Source organism: Scyliorhinus torazame, chromosome 4 (genome assembly GCF_047496885.1).
Source record: "Scyliorhinus torazame isolate Kashiwa2021f chromosome 4, sScyTor2.1, whole genome shotgun sequence".
Taxonomy (NCBI): domain Eukaryota; kingdom Metazoa; phylum Chordata; class Chondrichthyes; order Carcharhiniformes; family Scyliorhinidae; genus Scyliorhinus; species Scyliorhinus torazame.
Genome location: NC_092710.1, coordinates 312,631,175 through 312,646,597, shown reverse-complemented (window position 1 = coordinate 312,646,597; position 15,423 = coordinate 312,631,175). Strand labels below are relative to the sequence as shown.

The window sequence follows — 15,423 nt, the reverse complement described above, 5'->3', positions numbered from 1 at the left end:
ATAAACAAGCTGCACCTGAAGCCATCACTTTCTGAGACTATGAAGCCACATACATAAAAGTGTGCAAGGCACACAAAACCAACTTACTCCAACCCAAGTTTCCCCCCCGCACCCCGAACCATCACCGCCAATTTACACAGCTCACTGTCTAGAGCATGAGGAATGTTGAGTTATTTTGTGGGGGGGGGGGGGGGGGGGGATCTCGTGGTATCACATCCAAGTATTGATTTTCCTTATAGAAGCCGAGACACTATTTAATTGGGTCATTTTAACGTCATTCACCAGGCAGGAATCCCATGGGATTGGTTGAAAACTATTTCACACCCTGCCCACTGACTTCAATAGAGAATAAAAGGAGATAGTGTGTAAACCCAGCATTACTCCAGCTCCCACCAGTTACCCGACAGGTAGATTAGGTTAAGGTTCGCCTCCCAAGTGTCCGTTCGCTATTTAACGATGGAGGAGGAAAATCCAATTCTGTCCTTAATGGAAATCCTTGCGGACATACTTTCCAGCAAACACTGAATAATCAGATGAACAGGTGCAGAGGCCCCAGCTAATTCATTTCCCTCTTGTCTGGACTACTGAGTCCCATTGTGGTGCCACTATCTCTGCCCTGGCTGAGACTAGCTAAATTGGCACAGACCAGAGATCTAATTTGGGATCTTCCTGGTTTCCTGGTCAATCAGTGCATTTCCCCAATGAACCATCATGGGGAACGAGCTTTATTCTTTCCAAGTTCACATTCAAGTTAGTAAGTTTCTATTGCCGAACCATACTCTGTTGCTTGGGGTTGTAGAAGAATAATATCAGGCATCCTTTCAAGTTCTGCAAATCAAAGTGCTTATTCAGAATTGAGATAGGGAAGAACCACAGGGTGAAAGGAGGCATGCCGAGTGGAGACAATGCAAAAGAAGCACGAGAAACTGGAAAATTATTATTTTTGTAACGCTTTGCAACTAAAATGCAGTAGTGAATCATAGAATTTGCAGTGTAGAAGGAGGCCAGTGAGTCTGCACCAACCCTTGGAAAGAGCACCCCTACGCCACCATCCCATCCCAGTAACTCCACAATCTTTTGGACACTGAGGAGCAATTTAGCATGGCCAATCAGCCTAACTTGCACATCTTTGGACTGTGGGAGGTAACCCCTGCAGACACGGGGAGAAAGTGCAAACTCCACACAGTGAACCGAGGCTGGAATTTAACCCGGGACCCTGGAGCTCTAAGCCAGCAGTGCTAACCACTGTGTCACCGCACGGCTCTCTGGATCGTCATCACAAAAGCAGTTCACTGCAAACATCCAAAGCTTGGACGAGGTACAAATATACAGGCTAGTAATTGCAGTTTTATTTTCTGCTTAAATGCAGTCGCAATAGAACTTTACAAAAGTTACAGCACAGAAGGAAGCCATTTGGCCCATCTCGTCTATGCCAGCCTGAGGACATCCAGGTGCCCATTCTAATTCCACCTTCCTGCAGCCGCTCCAGAGCCCTGTAGCTTACACAGCACGTAAGGTACAGATCCAGGTACTTCTTAAAAAGTGTTCAGGGTCTCTGCCTCCACCACCATCTTGCGCATCGAATTCCAGAGTCCCGCTACTTTCTGCATAAAACAGTTCTTCCTCATGTCCGCTCTACACCTTCTGCCACTTATTTTGAATCTATGTCCCCTGGTTCTAGAATTCTCCACCAAGGAAAAATATTTTATCCTGTCCACTCTATCTCTTCCTCTCAATTTTGTACACCTCAATTAAGTCACCCCTCAGCCTTCTTTGGTCCAAGGAAAATAACCCCAACCTCGTTGCTACACTTTTCTAGCTCTGGCAACATTCTTATAAACCTCCTCTGCACTCTCTCCAGAGCAATTATGTCCTTCTTGTAATGTGGTGACCAGAATTGCACACAATACTACAGTTGTGACCTCACAAGTGTTTTATAAATTCCAACATTATGTCCTTTTATATTCTATACCTCGGCCAATGAAGGAGAGCATTCCATATGCTTTCTTTATAACCTTGTCTGCTTGAACTTCTTCCTTTAGGGGCCTGTGTACTTGTACACCAAGATCTCTCTCTTTGTCTACCCCTCTCAGTATATTCCCATTTACTGTGTACTCCCTGTAGTGTGTGTAATTTGGCCGTATTCACTGACCCATTTTAAAGATAAAAGCAAAATACTGGATGCTGGATATCTGAAATTTTTTAAAATGCAGAAAAAAAAACTCAGCGGGTCTGGCAGCATTTGTGGAGAGCGAAGCAGAACGGACATCTCAACGTGACTCTTATTTGGAACCCAGGTGCTGTCAAACCAGTTGTGTTTTTCCAGCATTTTTTTGTTATTTCATACTAAAAAAAATAACAATCCTTGCTTCTTCTAATTCTAGACAATAGGAATATTTATTTCCGAACACACGGAGTCTAAGGTCAGATGCTTTCCGAAGTTAAGATGGTTGCATAAGTGGGAGCAAAGGCTTAAGATATGCAAAATGATGGGTCATGATTGGGAGCGTCACCAGCTTAACCCACGCAAGGAATGGAAGGGTTGATAAACCGAGCCGGGCCAGCACTGTTTCTTATACACATCCCCTGGAAATCTGAAAACAGTTTGCAAACATATTTGGTCATCATCTCCGCTGTCAACATCCACCCAACGAAAACATAGTGAGGGGTGTAGGGCAACCCAAAAGATGACTTAAAATGATCGAGGTGGGGGAACATCAATAAAATTAAAGGATGTTTACTTGTAAACATGTTTGTTGTGAAATTTCAATTCCCTTAAAATGAACTGACCAGGAGAGTCTGCAGGACCGAAAAGGTAGTAATGTGCAGGGAGTCTGATTGAGGATGTAGAGCGGAGATGACAGTGGTCAAAGCCTCAGCAGTGATTAACTAGCCCCTATTTGTTTTCCAGTGACTGAAAAATTAAAGGAAATTTGACACTCCACTGGGATCTATGGTTTTGGTGAGGAACTATCATGAAAAGTGGCCTAAGTATGCTACTGTAAGTATCAAGGGAAAGAGAATGTGCGTGATGTTTACAGCAGTGATTCCTTATTCCCAAAGGCCTAAAACTATGCAACATATTCCTCAAAATATACAGCGCAAACAAATGGCCTTGTCGCGCCTGACTCCGTGACACGGCGAGGCCGTTATATCTCGCGGGAGGCCCCTCGCGAGATTCACAACGCTCGAAACACCTCACGAGGTTTAAGGAGATCTCGCGAGACATCGCAATCAGGATCTCGTCCTTGTTGGGCGAGATCCAGATTAACATATTTAAGTGAGCAATTAGGTTAATTTAAATATATCGCTGCCCGAGAATGAACACCTGAGCCTAGGAGACCTCGCCTGCCGCTGTTTAGCACTGGTTCACACAAACACGGATCAGGTGTAATGGCACTTGGGAGGGGGGGGGGGGGGGGGGGAGGGGGTGCTCCCAGGCTATTGGAGACGCCCGGGTGGGACCCTGGCACTCATTGGCACCCAGGCACGCTGGCATTGCCAGGCAGGGGAACTGCCAGGGGGCCAGATTGCCCATCGGAGATTGGGCCCGGGGGGTGGGGCGAGGGGGGACTCAAGGACCCCCCTAAGAGGTACATTGAGGGTACCTATGTGGGGGGTCTGGAGGCCTTGGTGGGGCATCCAAAGGGGGGGTTGAATGTTCGGGGTGGCATTTAAAAATGACACCCCGATCTCTTCCTGCACTTGTTTGTCTGTTCAAGAAGTCCACAAATAGTGGAATTCCATGTAATGCAAACAGAATTTGGCTGACTCAGTTAATGAGGTTCTGAATATAGGTAATAGTAGCCTCCTTATAGATGATAGCCAAGGCCACCAGCTGACTAAAATGCAATGGCAAAAATCTGAAGTTCCCAAGCAGTAAAAACACCATTTCACGGACTGTAAAGTAGCGACCCTGTGTATACCAGTCCTGTAATGTGAAGGGAAAGCAAACTACCTTTCCACTGCTTTACAAGATGCTTAGGAAAACTGAAGCAAATAAATCCTAGAGAGGCTCAAGTTTTAATTGAAAGCTCAGCAACACAGCAGCTGTCCCACAGATGTTAAACAATATCAGCGAGATAGAATCTTTATGATTTTCTTTTGTGCTTGTGGTATAACAGAATTAAATAGAACGTGATCTCATATGCAATAAATAGAGCATCATATGCAATAAATAGAGCAATCTGTTTATAGCTTTTCCCCTTTCAAAACGTTCCACCCTCTTGGATGCAAATATGGTTTGATGTGTGACAAACGTCAGTAAAAATACAATTCTCTCCCCCCCGCAGCAACACGTTTTTTAAATTTTCCTGAGGTTTGGCATGCAGGAGCTGTCCAACCCTAGACTGCTCTCCAGCCATTGTTAGAGAAGAGTGCTAATCAACAGACAACTTGTTTCAACAGGTTGCTAGCGTTCCTGCAATAGGTTAGGTTTTGGCTTCAGCACACAGTCTAGGCTGACGTTCCAAAACAGAACTAAGGAAACGCTGCAATGTCGGATGTGCTGTCCTTTAGATGAAATTGTAGAAGATGGTGCACTTTGTCGAGCAACGGGCTTTTTCTGGTATTCCGCACAACGTTTTTCTCATTTAGTCCCACCAAATGTAGGCTGCTCGGAGTGTCTGTTGATACTTGCACTGAAATAGTGCAGCTCAAAGCCAAATCATTGTGTGAAGTGCTTTTTAAGAGGTTTTGACCTGATATGATGGCACTGTGTAAATGCCAATACGGAGGTGCACTAATAAGAGCCAATGATGCCTGGTATTCCTTCCCTGGAATGTAATTTTTGCCCCCTAGTATCTTCTCTCTCAACTAGTAATTGAGTATGTACATTACATACAATTAACACCTCCCCCAGACTACTTTCTCTACCATTAATGCAGCCAATTCAGATAGGAGCATTGACAAGGGACTACATATTTCTTTGCTGGATGCTAATATACAGGTATGCGAGAGGCATACCCATGTTTGTAGCCTGTACTGACCTGATCTATGGGAGGAAAGGATTACGAAAACATAAAATGTCTCTTATTGTAGGTCATTAGTAACAACTATGTAGATCCTGTAATGATACAGAATATCAAGCAGTACATTCTTAATGGGTACAGCAATACAAAATAATTGAGACATTTACAAGTTGATTCTGTGCACTTCTGTTGACTTTTTTTTTTTAAGTGCACGTTTCACCCTACATTTTCCACGCTACTGTGCCACTTAATTATACCTGATCTTATTCAAGCTCCCTACCTTGTCCACACTAATACTGGCTCCATATCCCCTCCAGTGGAAATGAAACACACAGCATCCATACACCCTGCAACATCTTGAATTAACACAATACTTCTCTTTGCGATGAAAATAGCTAGTCAGACAATTGGCTATGCAAATCTAAATCACCCAATCAAATGCCTACATTTTCAGACCTGCTGTCTGTTCAAGTTGCCCCAGGGTTTAAAGGCTCTCTCGGCAAGCAGCTGAGTCAGTGCCATAGAATGTGTCACTGTGCAGAATGAGGCCAACCGGCCCACCGAGTCTAACCCTAACCCTGCGACAGAGCACCCCACCCAGGCCCAATCCCATGCCCCTCCCGCAGCCCCACCTAACCTTTGGACACTAAGGGTCAATTTAGCATGGCCAACACGTCTAACCTGCACATCTTTGGACTGTGGGAGGAAACTGGAGCACCCGGAGGAAACCCATGCAGACACTGGGGAACGTGCATACTCCATACAGACAGTCAGGCGAGGTCGGAAACGAACTCGGGTCCCAGGCACTGTGAGGCAGCAGTGCTACCCACTGTGCCACCCCATCAAGTACAAAAAGGTTGCAATCTGCAGAAATGTTACAATCAAACTGTAAAGTGACAACAGCTGGACAACCCATGTGGTTAACCAATATAAAAACGTATTCGTGGAAAGAACATCACTTCATAGAAATGTATCATATTGAACACAGCATAAACACATTATTCGGGAATAAAAATAGAATATCCAATTTTATGTCAGTATGGAATAATTCATGCAGCTTTGTGATTATGGTGTATAATTTCCAAAACAGTGCATTTGAAAGAAGTTGTTTCTTTCAGGATCAAGTGCCCTTGATTCAGATTTTTTGGGGGGTCCTTCATGTGGGCATGAAGGATGTGAGCATCACTGGCTAGGCGAGTATTTATTGCCCATCCCTAATTGCCCTCGAGAAGCTTGTACATCCACAGTGTTGTTAGGGAGGGAGTTCCAGGATTTTGATCCAGCAACAGTGAAGGAACAACGATATATTTCCACATCAGGGTGGTGAGTGGCTTCGAGGGGAATTTGCAGGCGGTGGTGTTCCCATGCACCTGCTGCCCGTGTCCTTCTCGGTGGTAGTGGTCGTGGGTTTGGGAGGTGTTGTTGAGTCTTGCGGAGTTGCTGCAGTGGATCTTTATACATGGTACATTCTGCTGCCACTGTGTGTCAGTGAGGGGGGGTAAGGCGGTAGATAGGAACTCAGTCAAGTGGACTGCTTTGTCCTGGATGGTTGCATGCATCCATTTTGAGAGCGTATCTGTGGGAACTTGACCACAAAAAAAGGTAGTCGAAAGACATTCATCTTAAAGCTAATCTTTAATATATAAAAGTAAAGAAGTTTAAAATACAGTATGGACTCAAAAACAGGAGCAGTTGGCTAAACATTGAAATAACAGTAACAGAATCACTCACGACTGCTAAACATCAGCAATGGATTTAAATATGATGCATAATCATAATACCCTATGCCCCCTTAAATTTTAATCCCCTTAAAGACAGAAATACAATGAAACTGATGCCTGAATTATACATCAGTCTTCAGGGGCTTTGTAGTCACGCTGTGAGCCGCGCATAACACTGGTGACCAACTTCTCCTCCACTTTGCATTTCATGGGCAGGGCACTGTCCTTGGTTTGAATAAGTGGATAACCTGAAGATCTACAAACAAATTAACTGTCGTGCCCCGCAATGTACCCAGTTCGTCTTTGAAAACCTCAGGATATTTCTGAATGACGTCCTCTGACAATTTTGTGTGCTCTATCTCACCCCAGTTTAACTGAATTCTCCTGATCCAGCCACAGCCAGTACAGGGGCCGTGCTCTTGCTTCTTGGCTGTTACATGCAATGTCTACCTCTAACAATCCAAGCAATGATGTGGCGATGCCGGCGTTGGACTGGGGTGAGCACATTAAGAAGTCTTTCAACACCAGGTTAAAGTCCAACAGGTTTGTTTCGATGTCACTAGCTTTCGGAGCGCTGCTCCTTCCTCATACCTCTTCATTTCACCCGAGGAAGGAACAGCGCTCCGAAAGCTAGTGACATCGAAACAAACCTGTTGGACTTTAACCTGGTGTTGTAAGACTTCTTACTGAATCCAAGCAATGGTATAGTCCTGCCAGTGTGCGTCTGAAGGTTGATTCCTCCCTGAGAAAGAGCTGATGCTTGCTTAGAGCCCCAAATCTTCCTGGAGGGCTCCTCATAGATTACCGATGCAGCAGCTCCAGTGTCCACCTCCACTCTGATTTTCTATCCATCGAACTCCATTGTAGTGTAAATAGGCTCTGCACAATATTAAACATTTTGTAATAGTGTTCCTCTGCCTGGTCTGAAATTTCCCAGCGAAGCGCAGTCGAATGAGGCTTCCTTGCATTTGAGGTTCTCTGCTCAGCTTTCGGCTTTCTCCGCACCCCGGCAATTCTTCAATAAATGCCCCCGTCTTGTTGCACTGATGGCAAACAGCGTCCATGAACTTACAATGATTCGCATAGTGTGACCACCCCACATCTAAAATACTCCACTGCTTCACCTTTTTACTTGCAGCTTCTTTTTCTACTTGACGCAGCGCACCTGCCTACGTGCCACCACTGGTCCTCTGAATATCTTTTGTATTATTGGCAGCCATTTCCACACTGAGAAATGTCCACAGCCTTCGTAAAACTAAGTGCGGCTTCTCCCAGAAAATGCTGCTGAATGCTCCTTTTCCTTAACGTCACAAGCTAGTCTGTCCCGAAACACGCCTTCCAAAACTGCCCCAAACCTACAATGTCCAGAAAGCTGACACAATTCAGCAACAAAGTTAGTTACAGACTGCCCAGTCTTCTAAAAAGATGAAACATTGTACAATTACCAAGGGTCTAGGATTGTGGCGATTCTGAATGAATGTAAGTAAATCCGCAAATGAAACGTCCCCTTTTTTCCGTGATGTTTCTCATGAGCATGTACGTCTTCGTCCGACACACACTCAGGAGAATTGAGCGCTCTCTAGTCTTGCCTGCAATTCCATTTGCCAAGTGTTCCAACCTCACCACATATTCCGTCCAGTTCTCGTTCTCTTCCTCAAACTCACTGATAGACCAAAACATAGCTACCTTGTTTGCCATTGATAAACTTAGCAAAACTTGGTGAACGTGCTGAAACTCTTAATTTTTTTAAATTCTCGTCGCCAAATAGATGTGGTAACTTGACCACAAAAAGATAATCGTAATGCGTTCATCTTAAAGTTAATCTTCTTTACTACATAAAAGTGACAACGTTTAAAAGAGAGCGTGGATTCAAAAACAGGAGTAGTTAGCTAAACATCAAAATAACAGTAACAGATAGAATTACAACTGACAGTTAAAAATGAAATACGCAGGTAGCAACAACTACTAACGATGTCACTGCATTTACTGATGTCATCAGCAATGGAATTAAATAAGATGCAGAATAATAACATTCTATAACAGTATTCCATCAGAAGCTTTGGTGAGTCAGGAGGGGAGTGTCTAGTTCAATAGCACCCTACCCCTGATGTTGATAGTGAGAGAATTCAGTGATCGGAATGCCATTGAATGTCAAGGGAAGATGGCAAGATACTCCTTTGTTGGAGATGGTCATTGCTTGGCACTTGTATGTTACTTACCACTTATCAGCCCAAGCCTGTTTATTGTCAGGTCTTGCTGCATTTGGACATGGACTGAAGAGTTGCGGACAATGCGCAACATTCAACAAGCATCTCTACACCAGACATTGTGATTTGGGAACGTCACTAATAAAGCAGCTGAAGAGGGCTGGGTGAGGCCATTGCCCCGAGGTATTCCTGCAGCGATGCCCGATGGTTGACTTGCAAAATCACAAAAATCTTCCTTTGTGCTATGTATGAACCCACACAGCGGAGAGTTTTCGTCCGATTCCCATTGACTCCCGTTTTGCTGGGATGCCTTGGTGCTACACCAGGTCAAACTCACCACCCCGACTTGAAAATTCATCACCGTTCCTTCACCGTCACTGGGTCAGAATCCTGTAATTCCCTCCCTAACAGCGCTAAGTGTCCATCTACACCTCAGGGACTGCAACGGTTCAAGAAGGAAGCTCACCAGCACTTTCTGTTGAGAAACTAGGGATTGGCAATATATTCTGGCCTAGCTAGTGACACCCACATCCCATTAAAAAATGTTTTTTTTTATAAATACTGCCTTAATATCAACCTCACCTCTGGAGTTTAGCTCTTTTCTCCATTATTGGATCAAGGCTGTATTGATAGCAGCTGAGGAGTGGCCCTGGCGGAACCCAAACCTGAACAATAGTATGCAGGCTATTGCAGTGTAAGTGCCATTTGATTGCACTGTCAGTGCCCCCTTCCATCACTTTGCTGATGATCGACAGTCGATTGATGGTTGGGGGTGGGAGGGGGAGTGCAGGTATTGGTTGGGTTGGATTTGGCCCGACATACTGGGCAATTTTCCATATCGCTGGGCAGATGCCAGTGTTTTTTTTTAAATAAATGTTTTATTCAAGTTTTCGAATGAGCGTTTTTACATAACAAAAATAGAAATACAGATAGTAATAATAATAACAATAAACATATCCCAAAGCTTGCAGTGAAACTACTTACACAACAGAAAAGTTTTTCCCTTTTTTTTTTTAAACAGAACAAGGTGGTCTCTATGCCAAACTCACATTATATCAACAGTACCCCCACCTGACCCGCCCACTCCCTCCCAGGATGCTGCTGCTGCTGACACTTACTGCTCCCCTAGAAAGTCAAGGAAAGGTTGCCACCGCCGGGAGAACCCCATCAAGGACCCTCTCAAGGCGAAATTTATTCGCTCCAGGCTGAGGAACCCCGCCATATCACTAACCCAGGTCTCCACATCCGAGAGTTTGGAGTCCCTCCACATTAGCAAGATCCGTCTCCGGGCTACCAGGGAGGCAAAGGCCAACACCTCGGCCTCTTTCGCTTCCTGCACTCCCGGATCCTCCGACACCCCAAATATCGCAACTGTTGGACTCGCCTTCACCAGAGTGTCCAAAATCCTAGACATCACCCTCGCAAACGCCTGCCAGAATTCTTTAAGCGCCAGGCATTCCCAAAACATATGGGCATTGTTTGCCAGATTCCCTGCACATCTCGGGCACCTGTCCTCCACCCCAAAAAACTTACTCATTCTTGCCGCCGTTATATGCGCCCGATGCACCACTTTAAACTGAATTAAACTGAGCCTGGCACATGATGAGAAGTTCACCCTGCCCAGGGCGTCGGCCCACAGGCCCTCATCCAGCTTCTCCTCCCACTTGCCCTTCAACTCCTCCATTTAGGCTTCTTCCACCTCCTGCACCTCCTGATATATGTCCGACACCTTCCCCTCCCCTACCCAGATGCCAGACACCACCCTGTCCTGGATCCTACGTGGGGGCAGCAGCGGAAATGTCCCCACCTGTTTTCTAAGAAAGTCCCGAACCTGGAAGTACCTGAACGCATTCCCCGGGGGTAGGCCGACCTTCTCCTCCAGCGCCTGCATGCTAGGGAAAGTCCCGTCTATAAACAGGTCCCCCATCCTCCTAGTACCTGCCCTATACCAGCCTTGGTATGCCCCATCCAACCTACCCGGAGCAAATCTGCGGTTATTCCGTATCGGGGTCCACACCGAAGGCCCCTCCTCTCCCCTGTGTCTCCTCCACTGCCCCCAGGTCCTCAGTGCTGCCGTCACCACCGGACTAGTGGTGTATCGCGCCGGCGAGAACGGCAGCGGAGCCGTAACAAGTACCCAAAGACTGGTGCCTCTACACGCCACCGCCCCCAACCGCCCCCACGTCCTCAAACAATCCACCCCCCCCCCCCCCCCCCCCCCCCCCGGCCACACTCCAAGAATACCCTCTGACTCGTGGGGTTTTATTCGCCCACACAAATCCCGTCACAATCCTATTCACCCGCTTAAAGAAGGACTTGGGGATGAAAATGGGGAGGCACTGAAATACGAAGAGGAACCTGGGGAGAACCGTCATCTTCACAGTCTGCACCCGTCCCGCCTGGGAAAGCGGGAGCATATCCCACCTTTTAAACTCTCCCTCCATCTGCTCCACTAGCCGGGTTAAGTTGAGCCTGTGCAGGGCATCCCAGTTCCTGGCCACTTGTATCCCCAAGTACTGAAAGCTCCTCTCCACTATCCTGAGCGGGAGCTTCCTCAGTCTCTCCTCCTGGCCCCTACCATGGACCACGAACAGCTCACTCTTCCCCACGTTCAACTTATACCCAGAGAACCTCCCAAAGTCCCCCAGGATCCGCATGACCTCCCCAATCCCCTCTAACGGGTCCGAAATATACAACAGCAGGTCATCCGCATAGAGGGAGACCCGGTGCTCCTCCCCTCCGCGCACCAGTTCCCTCCAATCCCCCGAAGTCCTGAGTGCAACGGCCAACGGCTCAATTGCCAGAGCAAACAGCAAAAGGGACAGGGGACACCCCCGTCTTGTCCCCCGATGCAGCCTGAAATATTCCGACCTTAGCTGGTTTGTGGACACACTTGCTATAACCCACCCTATAAATCCCTCCCCAAATCCAAACCTGCCTAGCGCCTCCCACAGATACTCCCACTCCACCGTGTCAAAGGCCTTCTCTGCGTCCATCGCAGCCACCACCTCCCCCCCCTGCCCCCCACCCCCACCCCCCCCCACCCCCACCAAGGACATCATAATATTCAGGAGCCTCCTCACATTCGTGTTCAGCTGCCTGCCCTTAACAAAACCCGCCTGGTCCTCCCCAATCACTCCTGGGACACAGTCCTCTATTCTGGTGGCCAGAATTTTTGCCAACAGCTTGGCATCCACGTTTAGTAGCAATATCGGCCTGTAGGACCCACACTGAAGCGGATCCTTCTCCTTCTTCAGGATAAGCGAGATCAATGCCTGCGACATTGTCGGAGGGAGGGTCCCTTTCTCTTTTGCCTCATTGAAGGTTCTCATCAGGAGAGGGCTCAACAGCTCCGAGAACCTCTTATAAAATTCTACGGGGAAGCCGTCCGGGCCCGGGGCCTTGCCCGTCTGCATGCCGACCAGCCCCCTGACTACCTCCTCCAACCCAATCGGGGCCCCCAGTCCCTGCACCCGCTCTGCTTCCACCCTTGGGAACCTCAACCGGTCCATGAACCGCCTCATCCCTTTCCCCTCCCCGGGGGGTTCCAACTTGTGTAACCTTCCGTAGAACTCCCTGAAGACTTCATTGACCCTCTCTGGGCTCAGCACCATGTTGCCTTCCCTATCCCGCACTCTCCCAATCTCTCTGGCCGCCTCCCTCCTGCGCAGCTGGTGCGCCAGCATCTTACTCGCCTTCTCCCCATACTCATAAACTGCCCCCTTTGCTTTCCTCAGCTGCGCCTCCGCCTTCCCAGTGGACAGCAGGTCAAACTCCGCCTGTAATTTCCAGCGCTCGCTCAACAGCCCCCCCTCTGGGGCCTCCGCGTATCTCGTATCTACCCTGAGTATCTCTCCCACCAGTCTATCCCTCTCCTTCTCTCTATGGGACCTAATGGAGATTAACTCTCCACTAATGACTGCCTTCAGAGCCTCCCAAACCACTGCCACCGTCACTTCTCCTGTGTCATTCGCTCCCACATAATCTCAATACTCCTCCTTATCCGCCCGCACACCTCTTCGTCCGCCAGCAGCCCCAGTCGCCAGAGAGGGCGCTGACCCTGTTCCGCCCCCAGTCGCAGGTCCACCCAGTGCGGGGCATGGTCGGAGACCGCAATGGCCGAGTATTCTACCCCCTCCACCCTCGCGATTAATGCCCTACTCAACACAAAGAAGTCGATGCCTGTGTTGAAACTGCACTGGAAGCTTGACTAGGGCCACAGATATTTCTGGAGCACTAGTATTCAGCACTACTGCCAGTATGCTGTCAGGGCCCAAAGTCTTTGCAATATCTAGTGCCTTTAGCTGTTTCTTAATATCAGGTGGAGTGAATTGAATTGGCTGAAGACTGACCATCTGTAATGTTGGGGACCTCAGGAGGAGGCTGAGATGGATCACCCACCCGGCATTTGCGGCTGAAGACTTTTTTTTATTCGTTCATGGGATGTTGGCATTGGTGACAAGGCCAGGATGTGTTGCCCATTCCTAATTGCCCTTGATACAGAGTGCCTTGCTGGGCAAACGATTCGGTCTAGTCTTTTGCACTGGTGTGCTGGGTTCCCCCATCATGGAGGGTGGAGATACTTGTGGAGCCCCCTCCTCCACGGAGTTGTTTCCTTCACAACTGGATGTGGCACACTCTGCAAGAGCTCAGATCTGATCCATTATGTGCGGGATCGCTTAGCTCAATCGCATTCTGCTGCTGCTGTTTGGCATGCAAGTAGCCCTGTGTTGTAGCTTCGGCTGGTTGATACTTCATTCTTAGGCATGCCTGGCACTGGTCCTGGCATGCCCTCCTGCACTTTTCATTTGAGTAGCTACTTTCTTATTAGTATGTCTGGTTTGCTGTTTAATTATTTGGAATATAGACATATTTCAATGATATATATGTGCTGGGCATTATCATTTTTGTTTTTTTAAATAAATTTAGAGCATCCAATAAATTTCTTCCAATTAAGGGGCAATTTAGCATGTTCAACCACCTACCTTGCACATCTTTGGGTTGTGGGGGCGAAACCCACGCAAACACGGGGAGAATGTGCAAACTCCACACGGACAGTGACCCAGAGCCGGGATCGAACCTGGGACCTCGGCGCCGTGAGACTGCAGTGCTACCACTGCGCCACCGTGTTGCCCCGCTGGGCATTATCATAATGTGTAGCATGATGCACTATAGGATAGGATGGCTCTCGGGCTCAAACTCGAACTGATGTCCACATATGCTTCCAGTCAGTGCGACTGGATAATGGCCGGGGCAGACACCCTTGTTGAACCCACTGAGCCCAACTGTAGCCATCCTATTGAGAGAATCCAGCCCAGCCCAGTTCCGGATTTGAACCGACAAGCTGGCAAGTTTTGTAGGGCTCACAAACCACTGCTTCGATCATCTAAGATACTGATAAGAGCCATTCTCAATTTAGGAAAAAAAAATTAAATACAAAAAGCAGTTGTGAAAAGATGAGTGTATTTCAAAATAACTCTGGCACCCGCTATCTGTGTTCTTAAACCTGTTGATGCTATGACAGAGAATCTATAGACTATCACAGAAACTTTGAACAGTTATGAATAGCAAATCAACCAAATCAGTTTAATGTGCTATGTACTGTCTGTGCGGAGTTTGCACATTCTCCCTGTGTCTGCGTGGGTTTCCTCCGGGTGCTCCGGATAAATGGCCCTTAGTGACCAAAAAGGTTAGGAGGGGTTATTGGGTTACGGGGATAGGGGGGGAAACCGAGGGCTTAAGTGGGTCGGTGCCGACTCGATGGGCCGAATGGCCCCCTTCTGCACTATGGTCTACAGTGCCCGCAGTTACATTTTAAAAATATATGAACTCACATATTAGCTTTATAAGTTACTGGAATACCCTATCAAAAGGTTACTTCCAAAATGTCCTGATTGTTCAAGGCACCGTGTTAAGTCACGCAGACAAGGATGACCTCATTTTTAGTTCCCTGATCAGTCCTGTTCGACAGCAAAATGACACTGCGTCTGTCCCCAGAGTACAAATAGGAGATTTAAAAAATGTTTCCATCCCATTCCTAAATACTTCCCAGTGAACCATGCTGAAAGGTTCACCTTTGTAGGCGGCAAGTGGGAACAGGCTTTGGCTTGTACAAGATGCCTCTGCAGTTGAACAGCCAAGCCTCATACTTACACAGTGGCCATTGTGTAAACGATCGGAGCACCCAGAGCTGTAGCTCACTATCAAAAAGTCAAATTCAGGTGGGAGAAATATGGTATGATGAGAGAGAGAGAGAGAGAGTGAGAGTGGGGGGAAAACATACATAGTGCGACTGTTGCTTCTTTTAGAGCCAACATCTTCAAGAGGGAATGCAATTATGATCCAAATCATAGCACTCGAATGAAAACTCTACTTTATAAAATTCATTCGCATAGAAATCACCAAGTTCCTTCCACAGTATAAATACAATGCAGAACTAAATTGCACCATCTGCCTTCGCCCTATGGTGAGGACCAGTTATGATTATTGTGGTTTTGGTTAAACAAAAAAGGCATCAACATGCCG

At 47.2% G+C, this 15,423-nt stretch overlaps 1 protein-coding gene across 9 annotated transcripts in view; it reads right to left on the bottom strand.

Moving 5' to 3' along the window:
• The window catches only part of bcl2l11 (BCL2 like 11), a 46,039-nt gene that overhangs the window by 19,101 nt on the left and 11,515 nt on the right, over positions 1–15,423 (bottom strand). The window contains exon 4 of one of the 9 annotated variants that reach the window (XM_072500080.1): positions 5,592–6,555. The exons of the other annotated variants lie outside the window; for them this stretch is intronic. Within the exon in view, the coding sequence (XP_072356181.1) occupies positions 6,493–6,555 (63 nt within the window). The 3' untranslated portion in view covers positions 5,592–6,492. Of the gene's footprint in view, positions 1–5,591; positions 6,556–15,423 lie in introns of those variants that run through there. 9 annotated transcript variants of the gene reach the window in all.